Source organism: Echiichthys vipera (assembly GCF_963691815.1).
Source record: "Echiichthys vipera genome assembly, contig: SCAFFOLD_96, whole genome shotgun sequence".
NCBI classification, from domain to species: domain Eukaryota; kingdom Metazoa; phylum Chordata; class Actinopteri; order Perciformes; family Trachinidae; genus Echiichthys; species Echiichthys vipera.
The window spans coordinates 25001-49000 of NW_028154852.1; the positions used below are offsets into that span (position 1 = coordinate 25001).

At 52.3% G+C, this 24000-nt stretch overlaps 1 protein-coding gene across 1 annotated transcript in view; it reads left to right on the plus strand.

Annotated features, from left to right (window-relative positions):
* The window catches only part of LOC310966296 (piezo-type mechanosensitive ion channel component 2-like), a gene marked incomplete at both ends in the record, with an annotated part of 47310 nt that overhangs the window by 14431 nt on the left and 8879 nt on the right, over positions 1 to 24000 (plus strand). Inside the window, 20 exon segments of the mRNA XM_083940877.1 lie at positions 64 to 184; positions 1394 to 1601; positions 2059 to 2272; positions 3056 to 3203; positions 3390 to 3539; positions 3630 to 3741; positions 5606 to 6041; positions 6107 to 6864; positions 10039 to 10265; positions 10424 to 10572; positions 11334 to 11412; positions 13010 to 13104; positions 15217 to 15401; positions 15480 to 15637; positions 15985 to 16161; positions 16248 to 16361; positions 16670 to 16870; positions 16948 to 17152; positions 17249 to 17350; positions 18796 to 18973. Coding sequence (XP_083797003.1) covers positions 64 to 184; positions 1394 to 1601; positions 2059 to 2272; positions 3056 to 3203; positions 3390 to 3539; positions 3630 to 3741; positions 5606 to 6041; positions 6107 to 6864; positions 10039 to 10265; positions 10424 to 10572; positions 11334 to 11412; positions 13010 to 13104; positions 15217 to 15401; positions 15480 to 15637; positions 15985 to 16161; positions 16248 to 16361; positions 16670 to 16870; positions 16948 to 17152; positions 17249 to 17350; positions 18796 to 18973 — 4017 coding nt within the window.

Here is a 24000-nt window from a genome sequence, read left to right on the forward strand (position 1 = left end):
GTGTGTGTGTGTGTGTGTGTGTGTGTGTGTGTGTGTGTGTGTGTGTGTGTGTGTGTGTGTCAGTCTGACAGGAAGTGATGCAGGCTCAGCAGTGAGACAGGTCCTTCCAGATGTCGGCGTGCTGGTCGTCGGTCTCCTGGCCTGGAGGCTGATCGTCAGAGTGGATGCTGCCACACACACGCAGGTAACACACACACACACACACACACACACACACACACACACACACACACACACACACACACACACACACACACACACACACACACACACACACTAATGAAGCAGGTGTAACCTCGTTAAGTCGTCTCCTCTTGCTTCTTAACGAGGTTTCCTGTCTATTAGCGTGTAACTCAGTACGCTATTTATTAAGCTAACCTTATTATGAGGACACACACACACACACACACACACACACACACACACACACACACACACACACACACACACAGACACACACACACACACTAATGATTACGTTTCAGGTTCACTTGATGAGCACAACTGTCGTGGTCTGTTTGTTAACATGAAACCAGAGCAGCAGACTTCCTCTGGTGCCTCCGTCACAGGTTAGAGCGCCCTCCCACTGTGCCTCCGTCCCAGGTTAGAGCGCCCTCCCACTGTGCCTCCGTCACAGGTTAGAGAGCCCTCCCACTGTGCCTCCGTCACAGGTTAGAGCGCCCTCCCACTGTGCCTCCGTCACAGGTTAGAGCGCCCTCCCACTGTGCCTCCGTCCCGTGCCCCGTGCTTTAGGGTCCTTGTCCCCCCCTCCAGGCCCGTTTGTACTCACACTACCTGGGCCTCGGAGAATGCTTCTTGCTGCCTATACGTGCTCGTACACGTGCGCACGCTCGTGCTCGTACACGTGTGCACGCTCGTGCTCGTGCACGTGCAAACGTGCTTTACTAAAGCCCACCTCTCCCAAACGGGCCGTGGACGGCAAGCGTGCCGCTCCTAGACGTGGTACGGTTGCACTCACACTGGTCAAAGGAACCAGACTTTAGCCGTGACACGTGCTGGGGCACGGGACGGAGGCACAGTGGGAGGGCGCTCTAACCTGTGACGGGGGCACAGTGGGAGGGCGCTCTAACCTGTGACGGGGGCACAGTGGGAGGGCGCTCTAACCTGTGATGGGGGCACAGTGGGAGGGCGCGCTAACCTGTGACGGACGCACAGTGGGAGGGCGCTCTAACCTGTGACGGACGCACAGTGGGAGGGCGCTCTAACCTGTGACGGAGGCACAGTGGGAGGGCGCCCTGAGTGTTTTCAGCTGAAGCTTTAATGAAAACACGTCTCAGAGTTCAGTGTGTTTCATCCTCAGCAGCAGGAGGACGAGGACCACGAGGAGCTGAGGTTTGAGGACGACTCCGTCCTCGGAGACGATGAAGACGAGGAAGAGGAGGAGGAAGAGGAAGAGGAAGAGGAAGAGGAAGAGGAAGAGGAGGAAGAGGAAGAGGAGGAAGAGGAAGAGGAAGAAGATGGCGTCAGAAAGCGTGTTCTGGCTGAACTGGAGTCCCTGGTCTCTAAAAGCAGGCAGATGATGGGAACCATGACAACGACGGGGGGGAAGGTCCTGCTCACGGTTCTCCTGGGACTCACAGGTGAGGACCTCAGGGAGCCTCAGGGAACCGGGTCGGAGGGTTCAGGGAGCCTCAGGGAACCGGGTCAGAGGGTCTAAGGGAGCCTCAGGGAACCTCAGGGAACCGGGTCAGAGGGTTCAGGGAGCCTCAGGGAGCCTCAGGGAACCGGGTCAGAGGGTTCAGGGAGCCTCAGGGAACCGGGTCAGAGGGTTCAGGGAGCCTCAGGGAACCGGGTCAGAGGGTTCAGGGAGCCTCAGGGAACCGGGTCAGAGGGTCTAAGGGAGCCTCAGGGAACCGGGTCAGAGGGTTCAGGGAACCTCAGGGAGCCTCAGGGAACCGGGTCAGAGGGTCTAAGGGAACCTCAGGGAACCGGGTCAAAGGGTTCAGGGAACCTCAGGGAACCGGGTCAGAGGGTCTAAGGGAACCAAGGACAGACTTTAAGCTCCTCCCCCTCTCCTCCTCCCTCCCCCCTCTGCAGGGATCCTGTTCCCCTCCCTCTCCTCGCTCCCCTACCTGCTGTGTTTCCAGGTGTTGTGCACCTGGTGGGCGTGGTCAGGCCAGGTCCCGCCCCTCCTCTTCAGGGGCGTGTCTGTGATGTCACTGCTCTACTCCTCGTCCCACTTCCTGCTCCTCTACTGCTACCAGCTGCCGTCGCTGCAGGAGGCGTGGCCTCCCGACCGCCCCGCTGCCAGGTAACAGGCCCCGCCCCCCGCTGCCAGGTAACACCCCCCCCCCTGCCAGGTAACAGCCCCCCCGCTGCCAGGTAACAGCCCCCCCCCCCTCTGCCAGGTAACTGCCCCCCCGCTGCCAGGTAACAGCCCCCCCCCTCTGCCAGGTAACAGCACCCCCCCTCTGCCAGGTAACAGCCCCCCCCCACCACTGCCAGGTAACAGCCCCCCCCCCCCTCTGCCAGGTAACAGCACCCCCCCTCTGCCAGGTAACAGCCCCCCCCCCCCCTGCCGGGTCACAGCGGCGTCGTCCCGGCGGCGTGTAATTAGAGGAGCGGCGGCGTGCAGAGGGGAGGGAACAGTCTGGATCATAATCACAGGTTCACTTAAAGGAAATGACACGTTTGTGTGACTCAACGCAGCCGAGGAGGAACTCACCTCCCTGAGGCTGCACCGGGTTCAGCCGGTCCAACCGGGTTCAGCCGGGTTCAGCCGGGTTCAGCCGGGTTCAGCCGGGTCCAGGTTCAGCCGGGTCCGTCTGCACCGGGTGAACCCGGACCAGGCTGAACCAGTCTGGGCTGAACCCTGACTGGTTCAGCCCAGACTGGTGGACTGGTGGTCTCGGTGGTCTGGTGGTCTGGGGGTCTGGGGGTCTGGGGGTCTCGGTGGTCTGGTGGACTGGTGGTCTGGGGGTCTGGGGGTCTCGGTGGTCTGGTGGACTGGTGGTCTGGTGGTCTGGTGGTCTTGGGCCTGTGCCGCCCCCTGACATGATGGTGAATTGCTGACTGTTGTTTGGTGCGTCTGCAGCGTGCTGGGCCTGGTCTCGGCGGTCTCGGCGGACTGTGCGGCGCCCTGGAGGCTGCAGGTGAACGAGGAGCTGCGCTGGTTCCACTTCAGCAGCCCCCTGATGCTGCTGCTGCTGCACCACACCGTGGCCTGCCTGTGGAGGAACCAGGTGATGACTCAGCACGCCGTGACCTCACTCAGCACGCCGTGACCTCACTCAGCACGCCGTGACATCACAGCCACACACGTCATGATGTCACTCAGCACGCCGTGACATCACACACTCGTAAACATCATGATGTCATGCTGTTGCTCTGCTCTCATTGGCTGACGTGCGTCTCACGTGTCCCTGCAGCTGATCGACGGTGACGGGGGGCGGGGCCTAGAGAGCTGTGACATCACCACCGCCACCAGCGACCTGAGTGATGAGGTCAGCGGTGACATCACAGCGGCGCGGCGGAGGGAGCTGTGGAGGAGCGCTCACGAGCGTCCCGAGCGCAGAGACGTACGGGAACATTATTAATATTAATTATTAATTATTAAAGTGTTTAAAGGTGAGTGGTCACGTTTGAGTGACAGCTGTCTCCCTCTGCAGACGCTGGTCTCCTCCAATCACAGTCCCTCAGACTCCTTTGCCCCGCCCACCCAGAGCACAGCCCTGGGATTGGACGATTACTCTACGCCTCACTACTCTCTCAGCCAATCAGGTGAGTCTGTGGTTCCAAACCACACACTGTGTCTGTAGTGTCAGTAGTGTCAGTAGTGTCTGTAGTGTCTGTAGTGTCAGTAGTGTCTGTAGTAGTGTCAGTAGTGTCAGTAGTGTCTGTAGTAGTGTCAGTAGTAGTGTCAGTAGTGTCAGTAGTAGTGTCAGTAGTGTCAGTAGTGTCTGTAGTAGTGTCAGTAGTAGTGTCAGTAGTGTCTGTAGTAGTGTCAGTAGTAGTGTCAGTAGTGTCAGTAGTGTCTGTAGTAGTGTCAGTAGTAGTGTCAGTAGTGTCTGTAGTAGTGTCAGTAGTAGTGTCAGTAGTGTCTGTAGTAGTGTCAGTAGTAGTGTCAGTAGTGTCAGTAGTGTCTGTAGTAGTGTCAGTAGTAGTGTCAGTAGTGTCAGTAGTGTCAGTAGTATCAGTAGTGTCAGTAGTGTCAGTAGTAGTGTCAGTAGTGTCAGTAGTAGTGTCTGTAGTGTCAGTAGTGTCAGTAGTGTCAGTAGTGTCAGTAGTAGTGTCAGTAGTAGTGTCGGTAGTGTCAGTAGTGTCAGTAGTAGTGTCGGTAGTGTCAGTAGTGTCAGTAGTGTCAGTAGTAGTGTCAGTAGTAGTGTCAGTAGTGTCAGTAGTAGTGTCAGTAGTAGTGTCTGTAGAATCAGTAGTGTCAGTAGTGTCAGTAGTGTCAGTAGTAGTGTCAGTAGTAGTGTCAGTAGTGTCAGTAGTAGTGTCAGTAGTAGTGTCTGTAATGTCAGTAGTGTCAGTAGTGTCAGTAGTAGTGTCAGTAGTGTCAGTAGTAGTGTCAGTAGTGTCAGTAGTAGTGTCAGTAGTTGTGTCAGTAGTGTCAGTAGTAGTGTCAGTAGTGTCAGTAGTGTCAGTAGTAGTGTCGGTAGTGTCAGTAGTGTCAGTAGTGTCAGTAGTAGTGTCAGTAGTAGTGTCTGTAGTGTCTGTAGTGTCAATAGTGTCAGTAGTAGTGTCAGTAGTGTCAGTAGTAGTGTCTGTAGTAGTGTCAGTAGTAGTGTCTGTAGTAGTGTCAGTAGTGTCAGTAGTGTCAGTAGTAGTGTCAGTAGTAGTGTCAGTAGTAGTGTCAGTATTAGTGTCAGTAGTGTCAGTAGTGTCAGTAGTAGTGTCAGTAGTGTCAGTAGTGTCAGTAGTAGTGTCTGTAGTAGTGTCTGTAGTAGTGTCAGTAGTGTCAGTAGTAGTGTCTGTAGTAGTGTCAGTAGTGTCAGTAGTGTCAGTAGTAGTGTCAGTAGTAGTGTCATTAGTAGTGTCAGTATTAGTGTCAGTAGTGTCAGTAGTAGTGTCAGTAGTAGTGTCAGTAGTGTCAGTAGTAGTGTCAGTAGTAGTGTCAGTATTAGTGTCAGTAGTGTCAGTAGTAGTGTCAGTAGTAGTGTCAGTAGTTTAAGTAGTAGGGTCAGTAGTAGTGTCAGTATTAGTGTCAGTAGTGTCAGTAGTGTCAGTAGTAGTGTCAGTAGTAGTGTCAGTAGTGTCAGTAGTAGTGTCAGTAGTAGTGTCAGTAGTGTCAGTAGTGTAAGTAGTAGGGTCAGTAGTAGTGTCAGTAGTAGTGTCACTAGTGTCAGTAGTGTCAGTAGTGTAAGTAGTAGTGTCAGTAGTGTCAGTAGTGTAAGTAGTAGTGTCAGTAGTAGTGTCAGTGGTAGTGTCAGTAGTGTCAGTAGTAGTGTCAGTAGGGTCAGTAGTAGTGTCAGTAGTAGTGTCAGTAGTAGTGTCAGCAGTGTCAGTAGTGTCAGTAGTAGTGTCAGCAGTGTCAGTAGTGTCAGTAGTGTCAGCAGTGTCAGTAGTGTCAGTAGTAGTGTCAGTAGTAGTGTCAGTAGTAGTGTCAGTAGTAGTAACAGTGTTGTCCTGTCTGATGCTGCAGACACGTTGGAGACGTGTGCGTTTGAAGGAGACGGATGGGAGGATGAAGAAGAGGAAGAGGAGGAGGAAGAGGAGGAGGAGGAGGAGGAGGAGGAGGAGGAGGGGCGGAGGCGAGAGGAAGTGGGTGGCGTGGGCGCCGCCTCCCTGGCCTTCAGCTTCCTGCTCAGACAGAGTTACCTGTGCGCCCTGGTGGCCATGATGGCGTGGCCCGTCACGTACGTGTCGTGGCTGACGTGCGTGCTGCTGCTGTGGTCGTGCGTCCTCTGGATGATGCGTGAGCGCCGCCGCTACACGCTGATGTCAGCGCCCTGGCTGGTCGCCTACGGCAACCTGCTGGTGCTCCTGCAGTACGTCTACAGCTGCCCCTCCGTCAGCGCCGTGCCCGGGCTCTTCCCCAGGAAGGAGCAGCCCTGCAGGGAGCTGGCCTCCAAGGTACCGCAGACACCGCTACTGACACACCTACTGACACTACTGACAACGCTACTGACACCGCTACTGACAGCACAGACACCACTACTGACAACACTACTGACAACACTACAGACACCGCTACTGACGCCGCTACTGACAGCACTGACAACGCTACTGACACACCTACTGACAGCACTGACAACGCTACTGACATGGCTACTGACACTACTGGCACTACTGACACCGCTACTGACAACACTACTGACAACGCTACTGACACTACTGACAACACTACTGACAACGCTACTGACACCGCTACTGACAACACTACTGACAACACTACTGACACCGCTACTGACAACACTACTGACAACACTACTGACATGGCTACTGACAGTACAGACACGACTACTGACAACACTACTGACACTACTGACACCGCTACTGACACCGCTACTGACGCAGCTACGGACAGCACTGACGCCGCTACTGACGCCGCTACTGACAACACTACTGACAACACTACTGACACTACTGACACCGCTACTGACAACGCTACTGTCACCGCCACTGACACCGCTACTGACACTACTGACTCTACTGACAGTACTGACACTGCTACCGACACTACTGACACCGCCACTAACACCGCTAATGACAACACTACTGACACCGCTACTGACACTACTGACACCACTGACAATGCTACTGACGCAGCTACTGACGCAGCTACTGACAGCACTGACACCGCTACTGACACCGCTACTGACACCGCTACTGACACCGCTACTGACACTACTGACACTACTGACACTTCTACTGACCGAATTACTGACACTACTGACAACAGTACTGACACTACTGACACTACTGACAACACTGACACCGCTACTGACACCGCTACTGACACCGCTACTGACACTACTGACACTTCTACTGACCGAATTACTGACACTACTGACAACAGTACTGACACTACTGACCCTACTACTGACACTACTGACACTACTACTGACACCGCCACTAACACCGCTAATGACAACACTACTGACACCGCTACTGACACTACTGACACCACTGACAATGCTACTGACGCAGCTACTGACGCAGCTACTGACAGCACTGACACCGCTACTGACACCGCTACTGACACCGCTACTGACACCGCTACTGACACTACTGACACTACTGACACTTCTACTGACCGAATTACTGACACTACTGACAACAGTACTGACACTACTGACACTACTGACAACACTGACACCGCTACTGACACCGCTACTGACACCGCTACTGACACTACTGACACTTCTACTGACCGAATTACTGACACTACTGACAACAGTACTGACACTACTGACCCTACTACTGACACTACTGACCCTACTACTGACACTACTGACACTACTACTGACACTACTGACACTACTGACAACACTACTGACACTACTGACCCTACTACTGACACTACTGACACTACTACTGACACTGCTACTGACACTACTACTGACACTACTGACACTACTACTGACACTACTACTGACACTGCTACTGACACTACTGACACGACTACTGACACTACTGACACGACTACTGACACTACTGACATGACTACTGACACTACAGGCACTACTACTGACACTACTACTGACACTGCTACTGACACTACTGACACGACTACTGACACTACTACTGACACTACAACTGACACTGCTACTGACACCACTACTGACACTACTGACACTACTGACACTACTACTGATACTACTTCTGACACTACTGACACCACTACAGACACTACTGACACTACTGACACTACTACTGACACTACTACTGACACTACTGACACGACTACTGACACTACTGACACGACTACTGACACTACAGACACTACTACTGACACCACTACTGACACTACTACTGACACTGCTACTGACACTACTACTGACACTACTGGCACGACTACTGACACTACTGACACTACTACTGACACTACTACAGACACTACTGACACTACTACTGACACTACTACTGACACTACTGACACCACTACAGACACTACTGACACTACTGACACTACTGACACTACTACTGACACTACTGACACTACAGACACTACAGACACTACAGACACTACAGACACTACAGACACTACTACTGACACCACTACAGACACTACTGACACTACTACAGACACTACAGACACTCCTCACAGGTTTAATCTGGTTGTCGTTGCAGCTGTTGTGTCTGTTGACCTTCTGGCTGCTGCTTCGTCAGTCGCTCACTGAGAAGAACGACAGACACAAAGACAGACGGGCCGACACTGAGCTGTCCACTGTCACTGTTCAGCTGGAGGGTAAGACGCCTGTCTCACTGCCTCCTCACCTGTCTCACTGTCTCCTCACCTGTCTCACTGCCTCCTCACCTGTCTCACTGCCTCCTCACCTGTCTCACTGTCTCCTCACCTGTCTCACTGCCTCCTCACCTGTCTCACTGCCTCCTCACCTGTCTCACTGCCTCCTCACCTGTCTGTCTCCTCACCTGTCTCACTGCCTCCTCACCTGTCTCACTGTCTCCTCACCTGTCTCACTGTCTCCTCACCTGTCTCACTGCCTCCTCACCTGTCTCAGTGCCTCCTCACCTGTCTCACTGCCTCCTCACCTGTCTGTCTCCTCACCTGTCTCACTGCCTCCTCACCTGTCTCACTGCCTCATCACCTGTCTCACTGCCTCCTCACCTGTCTCACTGTCTCCTCACCTGTCTCACTGCCTCCTCACCTGTCTCAGTGCCTCCTCACCTGTCTCACTGCCTCCTCACCTGTCTGTCTCCTCACCTGTCTCACTGCCTCCTCACCTGTCTCACTGTCTCCTCACCTGTCTCACTGTCTCCTCACCTGTCTCACTGCCTCCTCACCTGTCTCACTGTCTCCTCACCTGTCTCACTGCCTCCTCACCTGACCCCTCACCTGTCTCACTGTCTCCTCACCTGTCTCACTGCCTCCTCACCCGCTCACTGTCTCCTCACCTGTCTCACTGCCTCCTCACCTGTCTCACTGTCTCCTCACCTGTCTCACTGCCTCCTCACCCGCTCACTGTCTCCTCACCTGTCTCACTGCCTCCTCACCTGTCTCACTGTCTCCTCACCTGTGTCACTGTCTCCTCACCTGTCTCACTGCCTCCTCACCTGTCTCACTGCCCCCTCACCTGTCTCACTGCCTCCTCACCTGTCTTCTCACCTGTCTCACTGTCTCCTCACCTGTCTCACTGCCTCCTCACCTGTCTCACTGCCTCCTCGACTGCCTCCTGTCTCCTCACCTGTCTCACTGCCTCCTCACCTGTCTCACTGTCTCCTCACCTGTCTCACTGCCTCCTCACCCGCTCACTGTCTCCTCACCTGTCTCACTGCCTCCTCACCTGTCTCACTGTCTCCTCACCTGTGTCACTGTCTCCTCACCTGTCTCACTGCCTCCTCACCTGTCTCACTGCCCCCTCACCTGTCTCACTGCCTCCTCACCTGTCTTCTCACCTGTCTCACTGTCTCCTCACCTGTCTCACTGCCTCCTCACCTGTCTCACTGCCTCCTCGACTGCCTCCTGTCTCCTCACCTGTCTCACTGCCTCCTCACCTGTCTCACTGCCTCCTCACCTGTCTCCTCACCTGTCTCACTGCCTCCTCACCTGTCTCACTGCCTCCTCACCTGTCTCACTGCCCCCTCACCTGTCTCACTGCCCCCTCACCTGTCTCACTGTCTCCTCACCTGTCTCCTCACCTGTCTCACTGTCTCCTCACCTGTGTCACTGTCTCCTCACCTGTCTCACTGCCTCCTCACCTGTCTCACTGCCCCCTCACCTGTCTCACTGCCTCCTCACCTGTCTTCTCACCTGTCTCACTGCCTCCTCACCTGTCTCACTGCCCCCTCACCTGTCTCACTGTCTCCTCACCTGTCTCACTGCCCCCTCACCTGTCTCACTGCCTCCTCACCTGTCTCACTGCCCCCTCACCTGTCTCACTGCGTCCTCAGAGGCGGACCTGCAGGGGGCGGAGCTGTCGTACGAGGACGTGCTGCTGCTGCAGACGGGGGGCGGGGTCAGGGTGGAGGCCCTGGTTGCCGTGGTGACCCGGATGTTTGTGAAGTACTGGATCTACGTGTGTGGGACCATGTTCTTCTTCGTGAGCTTCGAGGGGAAGATGGTCGTCTACAAGGTGATCTACATGGTGCTGTTCCTGTGCTGCGTCGCCCTCTACCAGGTGAGACCCCCACACCCACACCTGAGCACGGGGGTCCTGCTCTGGACCAGGTCCAGAGTAACCGGTCCTGCTCTGGACCAGGTCCAGAGTAACCGGTCCTGCTCTGGACCAGATCCAGGGTTCTGAAAGTTCTGTCCCACCCGTCTGTCTCCCTGCAGTTGAACTACGAGCGCTGGCGTGCCATGCTCAGGGGCTTCTGGGTCGCCGTGGTGGTCTACTCCATGCTGGTTCTCATCCTGGTCTACACCTTCCAGTTCCCCTCGTCCCCCCAAACCTGGAGCTCCTACACCGGACTCAGCACTCACAGGTGTCGTCCCCGGTGTCCCTAACGTCCCCGGTGTCTCTGACGTCCCCGGTGTCCCCGGTGTCTCTAACGTCCCCGGTGTCTCTAACGTCCCGGTGTCTCTAACGTCCCCGGTGTCTCTAACGTCCCCGGTGTCTCTAATGGCCCCGGTGTCTCTAACGTCCCCGGTGTCTCTAACGTCCCCGGTGTCTCTAACGGCCCCGGTGTCTCTAACGTCCCCGGTGTCTCTAACGTCCCCGGTGTCTTTAACGTCCCCGGTGTCTCTAACGGCCCCGGTGTCTCTAACGTCCCCGGTGTCTCTGACGTCCCCGGTGTCTCTAACGTCCCCGGTGTCTCTGACGTCCCCGGTGTCTCTAACGTCCCCGGTGTCTCTGACATCCCCGGTGTCTCTAACGTCCCCGGTGTCTCTAACGTCCCCGGTGTCTCTAACGTCCCCGGTGTCTCTAACGGCCCCGGTGTCCCCGGTGTCTCTAACGGCCCCGGTGTCTCTGACGTCCCCGGTGTCTCTAACGTCCCCGGTGTCTCTAACGTCCCCGGTGTCTCTGGTGTCTCTAACGTCCCCGGTGTCTCTAACGTCCCCGGTGTCTCTAACGTCCCCGGTGTCTCTAACGTCCCCGGTGTCTCTAACGTCCCCGGTGTCTCTAACGTCCCCGGTGTCTCTAACGTCCCCGGTGTCCCCGGTGTCTCTAACGTCCCCGGTGTCTCTAACGTCCCCGGTGTCTCTAACGTCCCCGGTGTCTCTAACGTCCCCGGTGTCTCTGCAGGTTGGAGGACGTTGGTCTGGAGAAGTTCTCAGTCCCGGTTCTTTTCACCAGGATCTTCATCCCTGCTGCGTTTCTCCTGGTACTCAAGTCCCTCTACAGACACTACTGACACTACTGACACTACTGACACTACTGACACTACTACTGACACTACTACTGACACTACTGACACTACTACTGACACTACTACTGACACTACTACTGACACTACTGACACTACTACTGACACTACTGACACTACTACTGACACTACTGACACTACTACTGACACTACTGACACTACTACTGACACTACTACTGACACTACTGACACTAATACTGACACTAATACTGACACTACTGACACTACTACAGACACTACTGACTCTACTGACACTACTACTGACACTACTGACACTACTGACACTACTGACTCTACTGACACTACTGACACTACTGCTGACACTACTACAGACACTATTGACTCTACTGACACTACTACTGACACTACTGACACTACTGACACTTCTACTGACACTACTGACACTACTACTGACACTACTGACACTACTACAGACACTACAACTGACACTACTGACACTGACACTACTGACACTACTGACACTACTGACACTACTGACACTGACACTACTGACACTACTGACAGTACTACTGTTACTACTGACACTACTGACACTACTACTGACACTACTGACACTACTACAGACACTACAACTGACACTACTGACACTGACACTACTGACACTACTACTGACACTACTGACACTACTGACACTGACACTACTGACACTACTACAGACACTACTGACACTACTGACACTACTACTGACAGTACTACTGTTACTACTGACACTACTGACACTACTACTGGCAGTACTACTGTTACTACAGACACTACTGACACTACTGACACTACTACTGACAGTACTACTGTTACTACTGACACTACTACTGACACTACTTACACTACTGACACTACTACAGACACTACAACTGACACTACTGACACTGACACTACAGACACTACTACTGACACTACTGACACTACTGACACTGACACTACTGACACTACTACAGACACTACTCACACTACTGACACTACTACAGACACTACTGACACTACTACTGACACTACTGACACTACTGACACTACAGATACTACTGACACTACTGACACTACTGACACTACTACTGACACTACAGATACTACTGACACTACTGACACTACTGACACTACTGACACTACTGACACTACTACTGACACTACTGACACTACTGACACTACTACTGACACTACTGACACTACAGATACTACTGACACTACTGACACTACTACTGACACTACTGACACTACTGACACTACTGACACTACAGATACTACTGACACTACTGACACTACTGACACTACTGACACTACTACTGACACTACAGATACTACAGATACTACTGACACTACTGACACTACTGACACTACTACTGACACTACAGATACTACTGACACTACTGACACTACTGACACTACTACTGACACTACTACTGACACTACTACTGACACTACTGACACTACTGACACTACAGATACTACTGACACTACTGACACTACTACTGACACTACTGACACTACTACTGACACTACTGACACTACCACTGACACTACTGACACTGTTGTTCTGCAGGTGTGCATCGTTCACCTGCATTACTTCCACGAGCCGTTCCTGCAGCTGACGGACCTGAAGACTGTGGTGGACACACACAACAGCACCATCACCAGGTAACACAACAGTAACACAACAGCACCATCACCAGGTAACACAACAGTAACACAACAGTCACACAACAGCACCATCACCAGGTAACACAACAGCAACACAACAGCACCATCACCAGGTAACACAACAGTAACACAACAGCACTATCACCAGGTAACACAACAGTAACACAACAGCACCATCACCAGGTAACACAACAGTAACACAACAGCACCATCACCAGGTAACACAACAGTAACACAACAGCACCATCACCAGGTAACACAACAGCAACACAACAGCACCATCACCAGGTAACACAACAGTAACACAACAGCAACACAACAGCACCATCACCAGGTAACACAACAGTAACACAACAGCACCATCACCAGGTAACACAACAGTAACACAACAGTCACACAACAGCACCATCACCAGGTAACACAACAGCAACACAACAGCACCATCACCAGGTAACACAACAGTAACACAACAGCACTATCACCAGGTAACACAACAGTAACACAACAGCACCATCACCAGGTAACACAACAGTAACACAACAGCACCATCACCAGGTAACACAACAGTAACACAACAGCACCATCACCAGGTAACACAACAGCAACACAACAGCACCATCACCAGGTAACACAACAGTAACACAACAGCAACACAACAGCACCATCACCAGGTAACACAACAGTAACACAACAGCACCATCACCAGGTAACACAACAGCAACACAACAGCACCTTCACCAGGTAACACAACAGCAACACAACAGCACCATCACCAGGTAACACAACAGTAACACAACAGCAACACAACAGCACCATCACCAGGTAACACAACAGTAACACAACAGCACCATCACCAGGTAACACAACAACAACACAACAGCAACACAACAGCAACACAACAGCACCTTCACCAGGTAACACAACAGTAACACAACAACACCATCACCAGGTAACACAACAGCACCATCACCAGGTGACACAGTCCCCAGACCTCTGTAACTAGTCCCCAGACCTCTGTAACTAGTCCTCAGACCTCTGTAACTAGTCCCCAGACCTCTGTAACTAGTCCCCAGACCTCTGTAACTGGTCCTCAGACCTCTGTAACTAGTCCCCAGACCTCTGTAACTAGTCCCCTCTGTAACTAGTCCCCAGACCTCTGTAACTAGTCCCCAGACCTCTGTAACTAGTCCCCAGACCTCTGTAACTAGTCCCCTCTGTAACTAGTCCCCAGACCTCTGTAACTAGTCCCCAGACCTCTGTAACTAGTCCTCAGACCTCTGTAACTAGTCCCCTCTGTAACTAGTCCCCAGACCTCTGTAACTAGTCCCCTCTGTAACTAGTCCCCAGACCTCTGTAACTAGTCCCCTCTGTAACTAGTCCCCAGACCACTGTAACTAGTCCCCTCTGTAACTAGTCCTCAGACCTCTGTAACTAGTCCCCAGACCTCTGTAACTAGTCCTCAGACCTCTGTAACTAGTCCCAGACCTCTGTAACTAGTCCCCAGACCTCTGTAACTAGTCCCAGACCTCTGTAACTAGTCCCTAGACCACTGTAACTAGTCCCAGACCTCTGTAACTAGTCCCCAGACCTCTGTAACTAGTCCCCAGACCTCTGTAACTAGTCCCAGACCTCTGTAACTAGTCCCCAGACCTCTGCAACTAGTCCCAGACCTCTGTAACTAGTCCTCAGACCTCTGTAACTAGTCCCCAGACCACTGTAACTAGTCCCCAGACCACTGTAACTAGTCCCCAGACCTCTGTAACTAGTCCCCAGACCTCTGTAACTAGTCCCCAGACCTCTGCAACTAGTCCCCTCTGTAACTAGTCCCCAGACCTCTGTAACTAGTCCCAGACCTCTGTAACTAGTCCCCAGACCTCTGTAACTAGTCCTCAGACCTCTGTAACTAGTCCCAGACCTCTGTAACTAGTCCCCAGACCTCTGTAACTAGTCCCTAGACCACTGTAACTAGTCCCCAGACCTCTGTAACTAGTCCCCAGACCTCTGTAACTAGTCCCCAGACCTCTGCGACCCCAGCGTTGACTGTGTCCGTCCACACTTGAAGAAGGTGAGTCCGTCCCCCGGGTCCTCACCTGCTTCCTGTCTCTGCAGGCTGGTCCACTCTGACGGCAGCCTGTTCGACCTGTCGGTGGGCGGAGCTCCTCAGCTCCTGCTGGAGGGAGAGAAGAGAGAACAGAGGGAGAGAGAGGAGGAGGAGGAGGAGGAGGCGGAGGAGGAGAGGAAGGAGGAGTACCCCTGCGTGTTTGAGAGGGAGACCCTGTCTGACCACATCAGAGGTAAACACACTGCAGCCTCAGGGTCTCAGGGGGGACACAGCAGTGGTGCAGGACCCAGACCCTGTCTCTGCCCCTCAGTGCTGGTCTCCTGGAGGCTGGTGGTGGATCGTCTCTCCGTTCTGTTCCTGCGCCTCCTCCTGTCCCTGCAGCGGCTGCAGCACCTCCTCTGGTGGCTCCTGGAGCTGCACATCCTCAAGATCGTGTCCTCCTACATCATCTGGGTCTCTGTGAAGGAGGTGAGCCCGTCTGTCTCTCTGTGGGACCTGTCTGTGTCTCTCCCCGACCTGTCTGTGTCTCTGTGGGACCCGTCTCTCTGCACACACGCTGACCCTGCCCGTCTGTCTCTCTGGGACCCGTCTGTGTCTATGCCCGACCCGTCTGTGTCTCTGTGGGACCTGTCTGTCTCTCTCTGGGACCTGTCTGTGTCTCTGTGGGACCTGTCTGTGTCTCTGTGGGACCTGTCTGTGTCTCTGTGGGACCTGTCTGTCTTTCTGGGACCCGTCTGTCTCTCTGCCCGACCTGTCTGTGTCTCTGCCTGACCTGTCTCTCTGCACACACGCTGACCCTGCCCGTCTCTCTGCAGGTGTGTGTCTTTAACCTGCTGTTCGTGCTGTGCGTGGGCGTGGCGCTGCCCTGCAGGGCGTGGCGCCCCCTGCTGTCGGGGGTGTGCACAGTCTGGACCTGCGTGGTCACCGTCTGTAAGATGCTGTACCAGCTCAACGCTGTCCAGCCAATCAGATACTCCGCCAACTGCACCATGGTAACTGCGTCCGCCTGTCTGTCTCTGTGTCCCTCTGTCCCTCTGTCTAACCAACACCGTCCGTCCGTCCGTCCGTCTCTCTGCAGCCGGGGAACTCCAGCGCCGACCTGTCTCGCTCTGCTCTGTACTCGGGCCCGGTCGACCCCGCCCAGTGGGTGGGGCTTCGAAAGACGGACGGAAAACTGCTCGACTACCTCAGGGTGAGGAGTGACATCACAACGCTGATAAGCTAGCATCATGCTAATCTGTCCCTACGGTCTAACCTCAACCGGTCCCTACGTCTTACCTGGTGACGTTAGCTCTGATAACCTAGCATCATGCTAACCCGTGTCTGTGGTCTAACCTGGTGACGTTAGCTCTGATAACCTAGCATCACGCTAACCTGTCTCTACAGTACAACCTGATGACGTTAGCTCTGATAACCTAGCATCATGCTAACCTGTCTCTACAGTACAACCTGATGACGTTAGCTATGATAACCTAGCATCATGCTAACCTGTCTCTACAGTACAACCTGATGATGTTAGCGCTGTTAGCCTTCGAGGTGACCATTTTCAGACACCAGGAGCTCTACCGTCTGTGCCGTAAGGAAGTCCCGCCCCCCACCAGAACACTCTTTCATGACATCACCAGGCGCCACCTGGACGACGGCGTGCTGAGCTGCGTGAAGTACTTCCTCAACTACTACTTCTACAAGTTCGGCCTGGAGGTGAGGAGCTCGCCCACCGTCACAGGAAGTAGCCTGTTAAAGCAGCGAGCTAACCCCCCCCCCCCGCTCCTCCTCAGACCTGCTTCCTGTTGGCTGTGAACGTGATTGGTCAGCGGATGGATCTGTTTGCGGTCGGCCACGCCTTCGGCCTCATCAGCGTCCTGTCGCGGCGCCACAGGAAGCGCATCGCCTCCGTGTGGCCCAAGTACTGCTACTTCCTGTCGGGGGTGCTGTGCTTCCAGTACCTGCTGTGTATCGGGTTCCCCCCCGCCGCCTGCAAAGGTACGGACGGGTCCCGTTGTGTTGCCATGGCAGCAGCCAATAGCGCCGGGCGGTGCTGGTTCAGGGAACGCCTCTAAAGTAACGCTGTGTCCTCAGATTACCCCTGGAGACCCCCGTCCTCCTCCCTGGACTCCAACGTGGTCAAGTGGCTCTTCCTCCCCGATCACCTGACTCCACCCAACCCGCTCTTCCTCCTCTGTACGGCGCTCCTCCTCATCCTCAGTTACACAGACCAGGACCAGGTCCAGGACCAGGTCCAGGATCAGGTCCAGGATCAGGTCCAGGATCAGGTCCAGGATCAGGTCCAGGAACAGATCCAGGATCAGGATCAGGTCCAGGATCAGGTCCAGGATCAGGTCCAGGGTCAGGTCCAGGATCAGGACCAGGTCCAGGATCAGATCCAGGACCAGGTCCAGGACCAGGTCCAGGGTCAGACTCAGGATCAGATCAAGGACCAGGTCCAGGGTCAGGTCCAGGATCAGATCCAGGATCAGGTCCAGGACCAGGATCAGGTCCAGGTCCAGGATCAGACCCAGGATCAGATCCAGGATCAGACTCAGGATCAGATCCAGGATCAGGTCCAGGATCCGGGATCCAGGATCAGGTCCAGGATCAGATCCAGGATCAGGTCCAGGACCAGGTCCAGGATCAGGTCCAGGATCAGGATCAGGTCCAGGATCAGGTCCAGGATCAGACCCAGGACCAGGTCCAGGATCAGGTCCAGGATCAGGTCCAGGGTCAGACCCAGGACCAGGTCCAGGACCAGGTCCAGGATCAGGATCAGGTCCAGGATCAGGTCCAGGATCAGGTCCAGGGTCAGGTCCAGGATCAGGACCAGGTCCAGGATCAGATCCAGGACCAGGTCCAGGACCAGGTCCAGGGTCAGACTCAGGATCAGATCAAGGACCAGGTCCAGGGTCAGGTCCAGGATCAGATCCAGGATCAGGTCCAGGACCAGGATCAGGTCCAGGTCCAGGATCAGACCCAGGATCAGATCCAGGATCAGACTCAGGATCAGATCCAGGATCAGGTCCAGGATCCGGGATCCAGGATCAGGTCCAGGATCAGATCCAGGATCAGGTCCAGGACCAGGTCCAGGATCAGGTCCAGGATCAGGATCAGGTCCAGGATCAGGTCCAGGATCAGACCCAGGACCAGGTCCAGGATCAGGTCCAGGATCAGGTCCAGGATCAGACTCAGGATCAGATCCAGGATCAGGTCCAGGATCCAGGATCCAGGATCAGGTCCAGGATCAGATCCAGGATCAGGTCCAGGTCCAGGATCAGGTCCAGGATCAGGATCAGGTCCAGGATCAGGTCCAGGATCAAACCCAGGATCAGACCCAGGTCCAGGATCAGACCCAGGATCAGGTCCATGATCTGGACCTGGTCCAGGATCAGACCCAGGTCCAGGATCAGACCCAGGATCAGGTCCAGGACCAGGTCCAGGATCAGGTCCAGGATCAGGTCCAGGATCAGACCCAGGTCCAGGATCAGACCCAGGATCAGGTCCAGGATCAGATCCAGGATCAGGATCAGACCCAGGTCCAGGATCAGACCCAGGATCAGGTCCAGGATCAGACCCAGGTCCAGGACCAGGTCCAGGACATGAATAACCTGTTTCCTCCCGTGTCCCGGTCCCAGATGACTTCCTGCTGCTCCTGGGGGCCTCGCTGCAGCTGCAGGTGTTTGAGGAGGAGCTCCAGGCGTCCGTTCAGACGCTCGCCGGAGACAACCGCGAGCTGGACGAGGACAACGGACAGGTCTCTGATCCAATCAGACGGCTCCGCCTCAACACGGGCCCCGACTTCATGCTGTGCAGGTGAGTTCCCACCATCTGTTCCCATGGTGACGGGCGCCACTTTAGTGTTTCTACCTTTACACGCAAACACAACGCTGGAGCAGATCAGAGCTCACTTTAGTGTTTTTACCTTTACACGCAAACACAACGCTGGAGCAGATCAGAGCTCACTTTAGTGTTTTTACCTTTACACGCAAACACAACGCTGGAGCAGATCAGAGCTCACTTTAGTGTTTCTACCTTTACACGCAAACACAACGCTGGAGCAGATCAGAGCTCACTTTAGTGTTTCTACCTTTACACGCAAACACAACGCTGGAGCAGATCAGAGCTCACTTTAGTGTTTTTACCTTTACACGCAAACACAACGCTGGAGCAGATCAGAGCTCACTTTAGTGTTTTTACCTTTACACGCAAACACAACGCTGGAGCAGATCAGAGCTCACTTTAGTGTTTCTACCTTTACACGCAAACACAACGCTGGAGCAGATCAGAGCTCACTTTAGTGTTTTTACCTTTACACGCAAACACAACGCTGGAGCAGATCAGAGCTCACTTTAGTGTTTCTACCTTTACACGCAAACACAACGCTGGAGCAGATCAGAGCTCACTTTAGTGTTTTTACCTTTACACGCAAACACAACGCTGGAGCAGATCAGAGCTCACTTTAGTGTTTCTACCTTTACACGCAAACACAACGCCGGAGCAGATCAGAGCTCACTTTAGTGTTTCTACCTTTACACGCAAACACAACGCTGGAGCAGATCAGAGCTCACTTTAGTGTTTTTACCTTTACACGCAAACACAACGCTGGAGCAGATCAGAGTTCACTTTAGTGTTTCTACCTTTACACGCAAACACAACGCTGGAGCAGATCAGAGCTCACTTTAGTGTTTCTACCTTTACACGCAAACACAACGCTGGAGCAGATCAGAGCTTTAGTGTTTTTACCTTTACACGCAAACACAACGCTGGAGCAGATCAGAGCTCACTTTAGTGTTTTTACCTTTACACGCAAACACAACGCTGGAGCAGATCAGAGCTCACTTTAGTGTTTCTACCTTTACACGCAAACACAACGCTGGAGCAGATCAGAGCTTTAGTGTTTTTACCTTTACACGCAAACACAACGCTGGAGCAGATCAGAGCTCACTTTAGTGTTTTTACCTTTACACGCAAACACAACGCTGGAGCAGATCAGAGCTCACTTTAGTGTTTTTACCTTTACACGCAAACACAACGCTGGAGCAGATCAGAGCTCACTTTAGTGTTTCTACCTTTACACGCAAACACAACGCTGGAGCAGATCAGAGCTCACTTTAGTGTTTCTACCTTTACACGCAAACACAACGCCGGAGCAGATCAGAGCTCACTTTAGTGTTTTTACCTTTACACGCAAACACAACGCTGGAGCAGATCAGAGCTCACTTTAGTGTTTTTACCTTTACACGCAAACACAACGCTGGAGCAGATCAGAGCTCACTTTAGTGTTTCTACCTTTACACGCAAACACAACGCTGGAGCAGATCAGAGCTCACTTTAGTGTTTTTACCTTTACACGCAAACACAACGCTGGAGCAGATCAGAGCTCACTTTAGTGTTTTTACCTTTACACGCAAACACAACGCTGGAGCAGATCAGAGCTCACTTTAGTGTTTCTACCTTTACACGCAAACACAACGCAGGAGCAGATCAGAGCTCACTTTAGTGTTTTTACCTTTACACGCAAACACAACGCTGGAGCAGATCAGAGCTCACTTTAGTGTTTCTACCTTTACACGCAAACACAACGCTGGAGCAGATCAGAGCTCACTTTAGTGTTTTTACCTTTACACGCAAACACAACGCTGGAGCAGATCAGAGCTCACTTTAGTGTTTCTACCTTTACACGCAAACACAACGCTGGAGCAGATCAAAGCTCACTTTAGTGTTTTTACCTTTACACGCAAACACAACGCTGGAGCAGATCAGAGCTTTAGTGTTTTTACCTTTACACGCAAACACAACGCTGGAGCAGATCAGAGCTCACTTTAGTGTTTTTACCTTTACACGCAAACACAACGCTGGAGCAGATCAGAGCTCACTTTAGTGTTTTTACCTTTACACGCAAACACAACGCTGGAGCAGATCAGAGCTCACTTTAGTGTTTTTACCTTTACACGCAAACACAACGCTGGAGCAGATCAGAGCTCACTTTAGTGTTTTTACCTTTACACGCAAACACAACGCTGGAGCAGATCAGAGCTCACTTTAGTGTTTTTACCTTTACACGCAAACACAACGCTGGAGCAGATCAGAGCTCACTTTAGTGTTTTTACCTTTACACGCAAACACAACGCTGGAGCAGATCACAGCTCACTTTAGTGTTTTTACCTTTACACGCAAACACAACGCTGGAGCAGATCAGAGCTCACTTTAGTGTTTCTACCTTTACACGCAAACACAACGCAGGAGCAGATCAGAGCTCACTTTAGTGTTTCTACCTTTACACGCAAACACAACGCTGGAGCAGATCACAGCTCACTTTAGTGTTTTTACCTTTAGACGCAAACACAACGCTGGAGCAGATCAGAGCTTTAGTGTTTTTACCTTTACACGCAAACACAACGCCGGAGCAGATCAGAGCTCACTTTAGTGTTTTTACCTTTACACGCAAACACAACGCTGGAGCAGATCAGAGCTTTAGTGTTTTTACCTTTACACGCAAACACAACGCTGGAGCAGATCAGAGCTCACTTTAGTGTTTTTACCTTTACACGCAAACACAACGCTGGAGCAGATCAGAGCTCACTTTAGTGTTTTTACCTTTACACGCAAACACAACGCTGGAGCAGATCAGAGCTCACTTTAGTGTTTTTACCTTTACACGCAAACACAACGCTGGAGCAGATCAGAGCTTTAGTGTTTTTACCTTTACACGCAAACACAACGCCGGAGCAGATCAGAGCTCACTTTAGTGTTTTTACCTTTACACGCAAACACAACGCTGGAGCAGATCAGAGCTCTCTTTAGTGTTTTTACCTTTACACGCAAACACAACGCTGGAGCAGATCAGAGCTCACTTTAGTGTTTTTACCTTTACACGCAAACACAACGCTGGAGCAGATCAGAGCTCACTTTAGTGTTTCTACCTTTACACGCAAACACAACGCTGGAGCAGATCAGAGCTCACTTTAGTGTTTTTACCTTTACACGCAAACACAACGCTGGAGCAGATCAGAGCTCACTTTAGTGTTTTTACCTTTACACGCAAACACAACGCTGGAGCAGATCAGAGCTCACTTTAGTGTTTTTACCTTTACACGCAAACACAACGCTGGAGCAGATCAGAGCTTTAGTGTTTTTACCTTTACACGCAAACACAACGCCGGAGCAGATCAGAGCTCACTTTAGTGTTTTTACCTTTACACGCAAACACAACGCTGGAGCAGATCAGAGCTCACTTTAGTGTTTCTACCTTTACACGCAAACACAACGCTGGAGCAGATCAGAGCTCACTTTAGTGTTTTTACCTTTACACGCAAACACAACGCTGGAGCAGATCAGAGCTCACTTTAGTGTTTTTACCTTTACACGCAAACACAACGCTGGAGCAGATCAGAGCTCACTTTAGTGTTTTTACCTTTACACGCAAACACAACGCTGGAGCAGATCAGAGCTTTAGTGTTTCTACCTTTACACGCAAACACAACGCTGGAGCAGATCAGAGCTCACTTTAGTGTTTCTACCTTTACACGCAAACACAACGCTGGAGCAGATCAGAGCTCACTTTAGTGTTTTTACCTTTACACGCAAACACAACGCTGGAGCAGATCAGAGCTTTAGTGTTTTTACCTTTACACGCAAACACAACGCTGGAGCAGATCAGAGCTCACTTTAGTGTTTTTACCTTTACACGCAAACACAACGCTGGAGCAGGTCAGAGCTCACTTTAGTGTTTTTACCTTTACACGCAAACACAACGCTGGAGCAGATCAGAGCTCACTTTAGTGTTTTTACCTTTACACGCAAACACAACGCTGGAGCAGATCAGAGCTCACTTTAGTGTTTTTACCTTTACACGCAAACACAACGCTGGAGCAGATCAGAGCTCACTTTAGTGTTTTTACCTTTACACGCAAACACAACGCTGGAGCAGATCAGAGCTCACTTTAGTGTTTTTACCTTTACACGCAAACACAACGCTGGAGCAGATCATAGCTCACTTTAGTGTTTCTACCTTTACACGCAAACACAACGCTGGAGCAGATCAGAGCTTTAGTGTTTCTACCTTTACACGCAAACACAACGCTGGAGCAGAGCAGAGCTTTAGTGTTTCTACCTTTACACGCAAACACAACCCTGGAGCAGATCAGAGCTCACTTTAGTGTTTCTACCTTTACACGCAAACACAACGCTGGAGCAGATCAGAGCTCACTTTAGTGTTTTTACCTTTACACGCAAACACAACGCTGGAGCAGATCAGAGCTCACTTTAGTGTTTTTACCTTTACACGCAAACACAACGCTGGAGCAGATCAGAGCTCACTTTAGTGTTTTTACCTTTACACGCAAACACAACGCTGGAGCAGATCAGAGCTCACTTTAGTGTTTTTACCTTTACACGCAAACACAACGCTGGAGCAGATCAGAGCTCACTTTAGTGTTTTTACCTTTACACGCAAACACAACGCTGGAGCAGATCAGAGCTCACTTTAGTGTTTCTACCTTTACACGCAAACACAACGCCGGAGCAGATCAGAGCTCACTTTAGTGTTTTTACCTTTACACGCAAACACAACGCTGGAGCAGATCAGAGCTCGCTTTAGTGTTTTTACCTTTACACGCAAACACAACGCTGGAGCAGATCAGAGCTCACTTTAGTGTTTTACCTTTACACGCAAACACAACGCTGGAGCAGATCAGAGCAGAGCTTTAGTGTTTTTACCTTTACACGCAAACACAACGCTGGAGCAGATCAGAGCTCACTTTAGTGTTTTTACCTTTACACGCAAACACAACGCTGGAGCAGATCAGAGCTCACTTTAGTGTTTCTACCTTTACACGCAA